This window comes from Globicephala melas, chromosome 16, assembly GCF_963455315.2.
Source record: "Globicephala melas chromosome 16, mGloMel1.2, whole genome shotgun sequence".
In the NCBI taxonomy this organism is placed as follows: Eukaryota; Metazoa; Chordata; class Mammalia; order Artiodactyla; family Delphinidae; genus Globicephala; species Globicephala melas.
Window position 1 is genome coordinate 6,148,585 of NC_083329.1, and position 11,889 is coordinate 6,160,473.

The 11,889-nt window shown below is 44.1% G+C and overlaps 1 protein-coding gene across 1 annotated transcript in view; it reads left to right on the plus strand.

Moving 5' to 3' along the window:
* The window catches only part of ADAM12 (ADAM metallopeptidase domain 12), a 354,171-nt gene that overhangs the window by 336,329 nt on the left and 5,953 nt on the right, over positions 1 to 11,889 (plus strand). Inside the window, exon 22 of the mRNA XM_060286736.1 lies at positions 8,826 to 8,944. Within this exon, the coding sequence (XP_060142719.1) occupies positions 8,826 to 8,944 (119 nt within the window). The remainder of the gene's footprint in view (positions 1 to 8,825; positions 8,945 to 11,889) is intronic.

The window sequence follows — 11,889 nt, forward strand, 5'->3', positions numbered from 1 at the left end:
AGTAGAAAGAAAGAATTAGTAGAAGTAGAAAGAAGGAAAGAAAGAAAGAAAGAAAGAAGGAAAGAAAGGAGGGAGGAAGGAAGGAAGGAGGGAAGGAAGGAAAAAAAGAAAGAAGATAAAGTAAAATAAAATAAAGTAAGATAAAATATAATAAAGTTATTAAAATAAAAAATAATTACTAAGAAAAAAAATTTTTTTAAATGGACGGATAGAACCCTAGGACAAATGGTAGATGCAAAGCTATACAGACAAAATCTCACACAGAAGCATACACATACACACTCACAAAAAGAGGAAAAGGGGGAAAAAATCATAAATCTTGCTCTGAAAGTCCACCTCCTCAATTTGGGATGATTCATTGTCTATTCAGGTATTCCACAGATGCAGGGTACATCAGGTTGATTGTGGAGCTTTAATCCGCTGCTTCTGAGGCTGCTGGGAGAGATTTCCGTTTCTCTTCTTTGTTCTCACAGCTCCCAGGGGCTCAGCTTTCGATTTGGCCCCACCTTTGCATGTAGGTCACTGGAGGGCGTCTGTTCTTCGCTCAGACAGGGTGGGGTTAAAGGAGCCGCTGATTCGGGGGCTCTGGCTCACTCAGGCCGCGGGGAGGGAGGGGTGCGGATGAGGGGCGAGCCTGTGGTGGCAGAGGCCAATGTGACGTTGCACCAGCCTGAGGCGCGCCGTGCGTTCTCCCGGGGAAGTTGTCCCTGGATCCCGAGACCCTGGCAGTGGCGGGCTGCACAGGCTCCCCGGAAGCGGGGTGTGGATAGTGCCCTGTGCTCACACACAGGCTTCTTGGTGGCGGCAGCAGCAGCCTTAGCGTCTCATGCCCGTCTCTGGGGTCCGTGCTTTTAGCCGCGGCTCGCGCCCGTCTCTGGAGCTCCTTTAAGCAGCGCTCTGAATCCCCTCTCCTCACGCACCAGGAAACAAAGAGGGAAGAAAAAGTCTCTTGCCTCTTCGGCAGCTCCAGACTTTTCCCTGGACTCCCTCCCGGCTAGCCGTGGCGCACTAGCGCCCTGCAGGCTGTGTTCATGCAGCCAACCCCAGTCCTTTCCCTGCGCTCCGACCGACCGAAGCCCGAGCCTCAGCTCCCAGCCCCGCCCGCCCCGGCGGGTGAGCAGACAAGCCTCTCGGGCTGGTGAGTGCCGGTCGGCACCGATCCTCTGTGTGGGAATCTCTCTGCTTTGCCCTCCGCACCCCTGTTGCTGTGCTCTCCTCCGTGGCCCCGAAGCTCCCCCCTCCACCACCCGCAGTCTCTGCCCGCGAAGGGGCTTCCTAGTGTGTGGAAACCTTTCCTCCTTTACAGCTCCCTCCCACTGGTGCAGGGCCCGTCCCTATCCTTTTGTCTCTGTTTATTCTTTTTTCTTTTGCCCTACCCAGGTACGTGGGGACTTTCTTGCCTTTTGGGAGGTCTGAGGTGTTCTGCCAACGTTCAGTAGGTGTCCTGTAGGAGTTGTTACACGTGTAGATGTATTTCTGGTGTATCTGTGGGGAGGAAGATGATCTCTGCATCTTGCTCTTCCGCCATCATCCCCTCGTCCAAATTTCATTCTTTTTAATGGCTGAGTAATATTCCATCTTAAATATGTACCACATCTTTATCCATTCATCTGTTGATGGACATTTAGGTTGCTTCCATGTCTTGGCTATTGTAAACAGCACTGCAATGAACATTGGGGTGCATGTATCTTTTTGAACCATGGTTTTCTCAGGATATATGCCCTGGAGTAGGATTGCTGGATCATATAGGAGCTCTATTTTTAGTTTTTTAAGGAACCTCCCTACTGTTCTCCATAGTGGCTGTATCAATTTACATTCCCACCAACAGTGTAAGAGGGTTCCCTTTGCTCTACACCCTCTCCAGCATTTATTGTCTGTAGACTTTTTGATGATGGCCATTCTGACTGGTGTGAGGTGATATCTCATTGTAGTTTTGATTTGCATTTCTCTAATAATTAGTAATGTTGAGCATCTTTTCATGTGCCTCTTGGCCATCTGTATATCTTCTTTGAAGAAATGTCTGTTTAGGTCTTCTGCCCATTTTTTGATTGGGTTGTTTGTTTTTTTGATATTGAGCCACGTGAGCTGTTTGTAAATTTTGGAGATTAATCCCTTGTTGGTCACATCATTTACAAATATTTTCTCCCACTCTGTGGGTTGTCTTCTCATTCTGTTTATGGTTTCCTTTGCTATACAAAAGTTTTTGAGTTTAATTAGGTCCCATTTGTTTATTTTTGTTTTTATTTCCATCACTCTAGGAGAAGGATCAAAAAAGATCTTGCTGTGATTTATGTCAAAGTGTGTTCTGCCTATCCAGTCTTACATTTAGGTCTTTAATCCATTTTGAGTTTATTTTTGTTTATGCTGTTAGAGAATGTTTTAATTTCATTTTTTTACATGTAGCTGTCCAGTTTTCCCAGCACCATTTACTGAAGAAACTGTCTTTTCTCCATATAGTCTTGCCTCCTGTGTCATAGATTAACTGACCATAGGTGCGTGTGTTTCTTTCTGGACTTTTTATCCTGTTCCATTGATCTGTATTTCTGTTTTGTGCCAGTACCATACTGTTTTGACGACTATGACTTTGTAGTATAGTCTGAAGTCAGGGAACCTGATTCCTCCAGCTCTGTTTTTCTTTCTCAAGATTGCTTTGGCTGTACAGGGCCTTTTGTGTCTCCATACAAATTTAAAATTTTCTTGTTCTAGTTCTGTGAAAAATGCCATTGGTAATTTGATAGGGATTGCATTGAATCTGTAGATTGCCTTGGGTAGTATAGTCATTTTGGCAATATTGATGTTTGCAATCCAAGAACATGATATATCTTTCCATCTGTTTGTGTCATCTTCGATTTCTTTCATCAGCATCATAGTTTTTGGAGTAGTTGCCTCCTTAGGTAGGTTTATTTCTAGATACTTTACTCTTTTTGATGTGATGGTAAATGGGATTGTTTCTTTCTCTTTCTGATCTTTTATTGTTAGTGTATAGAAATGCAACAGATTTCTGTGTATTAATTTTGTATCCTGCAACTTTACCGAATTCATTGATGAGTTCTAGTAGTTTTCTGGTAGCATCTTTAGGATTTTCTATGTATGGTATCATGTCATCTGCAAACAGTGACAGTTTTACTTCTTCTTTGCCAATCTGGATTCCTTTTCTTTCTTTTTCGTCTCTGATTGCCATGGCCAGGACTTCTAAAACTATGTTGAATAAAAGTGGTGAGAGTGGACATCCTTGTCTTGTTCCTGATCTTATAGGAAATGCTTTCAGCTTGCCCCCATTGAGTATTATGCTAGCTGTAGCATACATGACCTTTATTATGTTGAGGTAGGTTCCCTCTACATCCACTTTCTGGACAGTTTTTATCATAAATCGCTGTTGAATTTTGTCAAAAGTTTTTCTGCATCTATCGAGATGATCATATGGTTTTTATTCTTCAGTTTGTTGACATAGTGTATCACTGATTTGTAGATATTGAAAAATCCTTGCATCCATGGGATAAATGCCACTTGATCATGGTGTATGATCCTTTTAATGTGTTGTTGGATTCAGTTTGCTAGTATTTTGTTGAGGATTTTTGAGTCTACGTTCATCAGTGATATTGGTCTGTAGTTTTCTTTTTTTGTTGTATCTTTGTCTGGTTTTGGTATCAGGGTGATGGCGGCCTCATAGAACGAGTTTGGAAGTGTTCCTTCCTCTGCAATTTTTTGGAAGAGTTTCAGAAGGATAGGTGTTAACTCTTCTTCAGTGTTTGATAGAATTTGCCTGTGAAGCCATCTGGTCCTGGATTTTTGTTTGTTGAAAGTTTTCTAATCACAGTTTCAATTTCAGTACATGTGATTAGTCTGTTCATATTTTCTGCTTCTCCTGATTCAGTCTTGGGAGATTGTACCTTACTAAGAATTTGTCCATTTCTTCTATTAAATACATTTTATCAAACAATTTTAGAGAGAAGGTAGGTCAAAATAGCTCAGCCTGCCATATATCTGGAAATGGATGGTCCACCTCCCAACTTTGGTTAGTTCTAGAATGTCTATATTATTATGGCTAATAACATTTACTTTCTGTTTTGTAGCCATAATTCCCACAATTTTGTTACCCTTAGGTCTACATTGAAGGGATTTAGTGCTTAATCTCCTTGCCACTGAGCCATTCTTTTCCTGGCTGGCTGAAGTTCATGCTATTGGACTTCCAGAAGAGTTCTTAGGAGGTATATTCCCTGAATTTTGTATGTTCAAAGACACTTGGCTGTTGCTTTATTTTTTCAATGACACTTTAGGCATAAAATTCATGGATCACACTTTCTTTCCCTGAAACTCTTAGATGCATGCTTCCTCTGTCTGCTCTGAAGAAATCAGAAGCTGGCTTCTTTCTTTTTTCCTTGTAAGTGACATGACTCTGTATCCTATTAATTATGTCTTAATTCTGATGAGTCTGAATCATTTCACCCAGGGAAACAGTGTACACTTTCAATCCATAGGCTTGACTCTTCCAGAAAAGTTGTTACAAAATAAATCTGGGTATCTTTTCTCTCTTTACTATTTGTTCAGATCCCGTAAGTGACACCATTTATGTATATGTTGTATCACCTTTGTCTGTGGTCTTTGTCATTTACCATTGAACTTCTCCTCATTTCCCTCAAGCTGGTCCCCACAGCGCTGTGTTCAGTACCATCTTGGTCCTTGGTTTGCATTGTTGCTTTATTTTTTCCTTTCCCTTTTCACTTGACTTTTGCCAGCTCCTTTTTCATGTCCTTATGTATACATTTTTGCCAGTGGCTTCTTAGTTTGCCTTTTGTTTATCATGGTTCCTTCCTTCCTTCTTTCAGTAGTTTTGATTAATGTATCTAAATTCCTCTTTAAACAAAGCGAGGTCTTCCTGGAAAAAACAACCAGTTGCAGGACAGTTGGGGGAAAGGCCAGGTCAGAACTCAGGGCCACCTCCAAATTGCCCACCTCATGGGGGGCCATGGGACAGAGGGCTTTGAGGGATAGTGGTGGTTTGGCCTCCCCTGATTTCGGCAGAGACTCTGCCAGGTCCCCTCCCCTGCTCCAGGTGTGCATAGATGGTTGGGCTCATCTGCTGCTCCTTCAGCCCTGACACACATACATCATCTGCTCACTCTGTACTCTTATCCCCGGCAGGCAAGGTGGATGTCTCCCCCTCTGCATTTCACCAGGTTGGCCACGTAGGTGTCCCTTCCGTGGTCTCTCCTCAGCCCAGCCTGCTGGACACTTTGCATCCTTTTCTCATATATTCATGTGGGGCTATACATTTTTCTCAGAGGTGGAGTTTTGCTCCTTCTTGTGCATTTTCTTTACTGTTTTCAGGTGGTTTTAGAAAGAAGGGACCAGGGACATCTTCCAGCTAGGTGTAAAAGTGCTCTTTAAAGGACCTCTGCTTTTTCTGAATAAAGAGTAAAAAGTTGAGGCATTTCCCAGAGAATCAGTTGTCCTTGGTGTTATCATGAAGTGTGTATTTCTACAGGGCTAGGGATAGGCCAGATGGTAAGTAGTGTTTATGCTGCCCCCCGGCCCTGCACGAGCTCACCAGGGATCTCTGTGGCATCTCTGGCGTTTTCCTGTGATAACACCGAGTCTTCCTGGGGAGATCCCTCTGGACAAGCAGGACGTGCTTATTCTTGCTGATCATGCAGAAGGAGATAACAGCTGAGAATTCTCTGTGATGGTCAAAGCAAGGGGCTATATTTGGATCTAAAAATTTGTTCTCATCCCTCTAAAAAATTTGAAATATGTGGCTTTTGCTGAAACATGAGCAGAAAATGGAGAAATGAGACAACTCTATTTAATAACAGATCTCGATTCTTCTCCGGTACCTAGAAGTTGAGAAGGCAGAGAAATGGGGGTCTGAACTCATTTCCTTGTTTAAAATGAAAATCAGTCTAAAGAAATGTTTATTGAGTGTGAGCAACTTGGCCTGGAGTCATTCCTCAGCTCCATTTCCATGGCTCTTTGTGGCCAGGCTGGATCGGACGTCATTGGGAAAGCCCAGGTTCAGGTTTTGCAAAGGCAGCTTGAAAAGCAGTGCCTAAAAGGGAGTGTGGAAGTCCCACCCCTTTCTGCAAGGTCAGGGCACATGCAGCTGGTGCTTCTGTGCAAATGTTTCATGGGCTTCATGCCTGGTCCCTGAGGAAGGAGGATACATCATCTTTGACTAACCCCGCTGTTCCATGATGCCAGTTTGTCCCAGTTGGGCCCGGTGGGAAGCTGGCATCTTACCTAGGCAGCTACCTGTTTCATGTTTCCATCAAAACCATCATGTCATGGGCATGGCAGGAGGGAGGGGGCTTGGTGCCTCTGCTGAGCCCAGGTTTGAATCAGAACTTTCAATCAATATCTCCACTGTTTGGGCTTTTATCACTATGGTGACCATATAATTTGTCCTCTAAACCAGGGCACATGAGAAAGTCTATGATTAATAAATTAAACACAGCCGTAAATTGGGAATGTCTCCAGGCAAAACCAGAATGAATGGCCAACCTATCTCCTAAGGTTCCGTGATAAATCCAAATATATTGTGATACACTGTAACATACATCTCATTTTTTCTCCAGTAGTGTAATAAAAACCTGACATTGTCTTTACTACCAAGACTAGATATTTATTCATACTTAGCGGCAAAGCTAGTATCATTTAGTAATGAATTCTTTAATCCTCAGATGTGGGTGTGTGCATTCATCTTTACATCCACATATTAGCGTGCTCATTATTTTCTACCACCTTTTAGGAAGTGGAGCTTGGTTTAGTGCCATGGTTTATCACCCAGTGTTTGTTGGGAGGATTATGGTGCTTTTAGATGGTTGAATTCACTCCTTCAATAATAGTAGTTGTGAAATAGTAGCAGCTAACACGTATTGGTCGCTGTGTGCCAGGCTCTATGCTAAGAGATTAACAGGTAATCTCTCCCTGAACCCTCACATCATCTCCTCTCTACAACTTAAAGAAGTTAAATAACTTGTGTGCTCTCAGAGCTTGTAAGCGCAGAGCCTGGTTGGGTATACAAACAGCGTGACTTCGGTGCTTGTGCTCATTGTATGGTCTGTATTTCCAGTGAACGTTGTGTTCTATTTTACATTCAACAGGCTGTTAATATTTCCATTAATGAGAGCTGATGTAGAAATGGCACTTGTAAGTCTGTTCCTTGTTTGGTGGCTCCTTCCTATCCCAGTTTCCCCATTGTTTCAAGTTGCTGTATTTTCCATACAGCTGTGGTTGACAGACTCCTGTGGTAGCTTCCTTTGCTTTATAAAGCTATGTTAAATTGTGACTATATTGTCGCCTTCTTTTAACTGAGCTCCGATTGCTGCGGAGATATAATTTTAGTGGGATGATTACTATGAGAAATTCAACTCGTATGTGTTTAAATCATCTTGAGTATTCTGGATGTATGGAATACTGAGTTCCATGACAGTGTATGAGGTCATCTGTTTATTAGGATGTCCTGCCTTCCTTGAGTTTCTAGCACCATTTCCTACAGACTGTATATGTGTGAGTGCGTCTATGCTCCAAGGACCAGCGCAGGTGGTGCCTTGATGCCTATGTTCACCCTGGGCCCAAAAGAGAGTGTTATCAACACTCACTGACTTTCCAACCTGGCTCCAGTGAGCCCCACTCTCACAGTAGCCAAGGAAGGGACCCCAGGAACACAAGTGCCTTTTTTTTTGCGGCGGGGGGGGGGGGGTTGTGCCGGGTCTTAGTTGCGGCAGGTGTGCTCCTTAGTCGCGCATGAAAGCTCTTAGTTGCAGCATGCATGTGGGATCTAGTTCCCCGACCAGGGATCAAACCCGGGCCCTCTGCATTGGGAGCACGGAGTCTTAACCACTGCGTCACCAGGGAAGTCCCACAAGTGACTTCTAATCATTGTTATCTATATTCTGGGAGCTTCCCATACATTACTTTAGTCCTCATGACAGTGCTATGAGATGGGTCTTGTTTTCTCTCACTTTACAGACAGAGAGGTTGAGGTTCAGAGAAGTCAAGTGACTTGCACGAGTCCCAGAGTATTGGTATTTGTACAAAACCCAGAGCAGATACTCCAAGTTCATGCTCTGCCCACCTTCTGCCAACTCCCTCACTGGCCTCTGGTCAACACAGCACCGCCCCCATCAGCTTCCTTACAGAACAATATCTGTCCCTCAAACCACTGTGTCTTGGGTTTTCCTTCTGGGTGTCATTTTCCAAGCCAGTTTGTGACTCTCTGAATGAACTATTAGAAAATATTTTGGTAGCAGAACCTTTGTGTATTTCATGGAGGGATGTTACTGACCCCATCCTGATGGGTGAAGGATGGTCACCTTCATTGTCTGGTTCGCCCACAGCTGAACAAGTTCTGTTACAGGATTCTGGCAAATTTGAGGCAATGAATGTGTTCTTTGAAAAGATTTTCACCATCTTCTCATGTTAGGCCTTTATAAATTGAAAAGAAGCCTAAAAGCACAGGGAAGTTTACATCCCCTGGGTAACACTGGCCCAGAAGCACCAGCATCAACTATACTTCCAAGGCCTGGGAACAGCATGGCAGCTGAAGACCCATATTTGAGTGACTGTAACTAAATGATGCTATGGTTAAATCTTTAACACAGGTCACCCACCCTCACACACACACACACACGCACCACCACCACACCTGTGCTGTTAGATGATCGTATTCAGAAAGATTACAGTAAATGAAACTTGGGCTGTGTAGCAACTTAACCACTCTGCTCTCTCTATCCCACTCTCCAGGGGACTCTAACAGCTCCTGAGGTCAGTGTCTTGTCCGAGTTCATGGAGCCGGTGATCAGACATAATCTTGTGGTTTATTGCAGGGAACTCGTAAGCCAAACCCTCCTCAGAAGCCTCTGCCTGCAGATCCTTTAAGCAGGACAACCCGGCTTGCCAGGACCCCGGGACAGCAGGAGTCTGGGCTCCGCCGGGCGCCCATCAGGTTGGTGTGATGCACCCATGTCCCTCTTTTTCTCCCCAAAACTATGTGGGCGCAGCTGCACCGAGCCATGCTTCTCAAGCCACAGGAGGACATGGGGGTGGCGCTGGCGGCCGTGCGTCCTGCACTCCCCACCCCTGGGAACAATATAAAACAGACGTGAGGACGAATCTAAAGAATAAGCAGGAAGCAGCTGGGAGCTATAATTGTAGGCATCACATGTCACTCTTAGCAATGATCCCAGCCTACCCGTGAGATCAACTCAAGATCAAGTAGAACAGATCCCTCAGAGCCGTGCCTGTTGATCTGGGCTGCGTCATGTCCCCCAAGGGAGAGAAAGCCAGCAAGTGGTGCGATATTATGAAAGCTGGACACCTACCTCCAGAAATCCCACTTGGACCTTGATGGCCTCCGCCCAACCCCTGGGATCCCGAGACACGAGGTGAGGTTGGAGGGTCATGGATGAAATAAGGGGAATGTAAGAAGTCAGGCTAAAGAAGCTGCTGGGCAGGGGTAACTGGGAGCTTCCCCCTCAGCCGGCACAAGGAATCACCTTTGAAGCCTCAGCTGCAGCTGTGGTCATGTCCTACGCCCTCCCCGAGGGGTTGAGGGCACAGCCCTGAATCTGGGCTTGGGCAGCAAGGCTCAACCCAGTGGTGTGCTGGAGCCAACCCACACTGCTTTGCAAGAACTATTAAATTTCTAGGAATTTTGCAAGCTAGGTGTTAAGCCTAGCCATTCTTCAAAATTATATAAGCTGGCAGTGATACCAGTTACACTGAAAACAAAGGTAAGAAATGCTCAAAGCGCCTCACCTCCATTTTTTTTTTTTTTTTTTTTTTTACTATATTTTACAGCAATCCACATTTTTTAACATCTTTATTGGAGTATAATTGCTTTACAATGGTGGGTTAGTTTCTGCTGTATCACAAAGTAAATCAGCTATACGTATACATATATCCCCCTCCCTCTTGTGTCTCCCTCCCACCCTCCCTATCCCATCCCTCTAGGGAGACCAAGCTGATCTCCCTGTGCTATGCGGCTGCTTCCCACTAGCTGTTTTACATTTGGTAGTGTATATATGTCCATGCCACTCTCTTACTTCATCCCAGCTTACCCTTCCCCCTCCCCGTGTCCTCAAGTGCATTCTCTACGTCTGTGTCTTTATTCCTGTCCTGCCCCTAGGTTCTTCAGAACCATTTATTTTTTTAGATTCCATATATATATGTGTTAGCCGTACAGTATTTGTTTTTCTCTTTCTGACTTCACTCTGTAGGACAGACGCTAGGTCCATCCACCTCACTACAAATAACTCAATTTCGTTTCCTTTTATGGCTGAGTAATATTCCATTGTATGTATGTGCCACCTCTTCTTTATCCAGTCATCTGTCGATGGGCACTTACTTAGGTTGCTTCCATGTCCTGGCTATTGTAAATTGTGCTGCAGTGAACACTGTGGTACATGACTCTTTTTTGAATTATGGTTTTCTCAGGGTGTATGCCCAGTAGTGGGATTGCTGGGTCATATGGTAGTTCTCGCAACCCACATTCTTGAGATTACTGTATCTGTCATTCCTATGTGATGAAAATGCCATGCCATGGTGGCCACTGCACATCTCTTCCATGTTCAGTCACATCGTGTTGGGAGCATGAGTATTTATACCGTGGAAATCAGCAAATGCTATGGTTAAATCTTTACCTTCCCCCCAGTGGTGGGTAGTTAAACATTTACCAGCACACAGATGGGTTAAACCCTCAGCCAAAACATCTACCCCCTGAGCAGGCAGCTTGCTTTGTGAGCTGCAAAGAACCAAAGGTAGGTGGTGGCCAGGCCCTGGGTTCAGTAATTCAGCATCTCTGAAGGGAAATGCTACACGCTCATGATTTCATTACAGCTCTTAGGAAAAATGTTTGGCCCACGAAAGAGATAGCTGCCTAATATAGCTCAGATAAAGCCGGTCAAAGGGTCAGGACAGTGGTTTAATTCCCGACTACACAAGTACAGAAAAACTCCAGAGCATCCTAATTATTTCACTGTGGTTTGTCCACTGAGCTTGCAGTTACTTTTCTTGTTCAAAAGGAAAAAAACACCACTTTACATGGACATGAAGAGGGGAAGGGCCTCTCTTTTTAAATTTATTTTATTGAAGTATAGTTGATTTAATTTCTGCTTACAGCAAAATGATTCAGTTACACATATATTCTTTTTCATATTCTTTCCATTGTGGTTTATCACAGGATATTGAATATAGTTCCCTGTGCTATACAGTAGGACCTTGTCGTTTATCCATTCTACATATAATAGTTTGCATCTGCTAACCCCAAACTCCCACTTCTCTCCCCCACCCTCCCTCCCCCTTGGAAACCACACGTCTGTTCTCTAGGTCTGAGTTTTTGTTTTAGTAGATAAGTTCGTGTCATATTTTAGATTCCACACGTGAATGATATCAGATGATATTTGTCTTTGGCTTACTTTGCTTAGTATGATAATCTGTAGGTCCATCCATGTGGCTGCAAATGGCATTAGTTCATACTTTTTTATGGCTGAGTGGTATTCCATTGCGTATATACCACATCTTCTTTATCCATTTCTACGTTGACGGACGTGGAGGTTTGCTTCCATGTCTGGGCTGTTGTGAATAGTGCTGTAGTGAACACTGGGGTGCATGTATCTTTTCGAATTATGGTTTTCTCCAGATAGATATATGCCCAGGAGTGGGACTGCAGGATCATACGGCAACTCTGTTTTTAGTTTTTTAACATAGTGGCCGCACCAGTTTACACTCCTACCAGCAGCGCAGGAGGGTTCCCTTTTCTCCACGCCCTCTCCAGCATTTATTGTTTGTAGAGTTTTTTGGTGATGGCCATTCTGACTCGTGTGAGGTGATACCTCATTGTAGTTTTGATTTACATTTCTCCGATAATTAGTGATGTTGAGTATCTTGTCA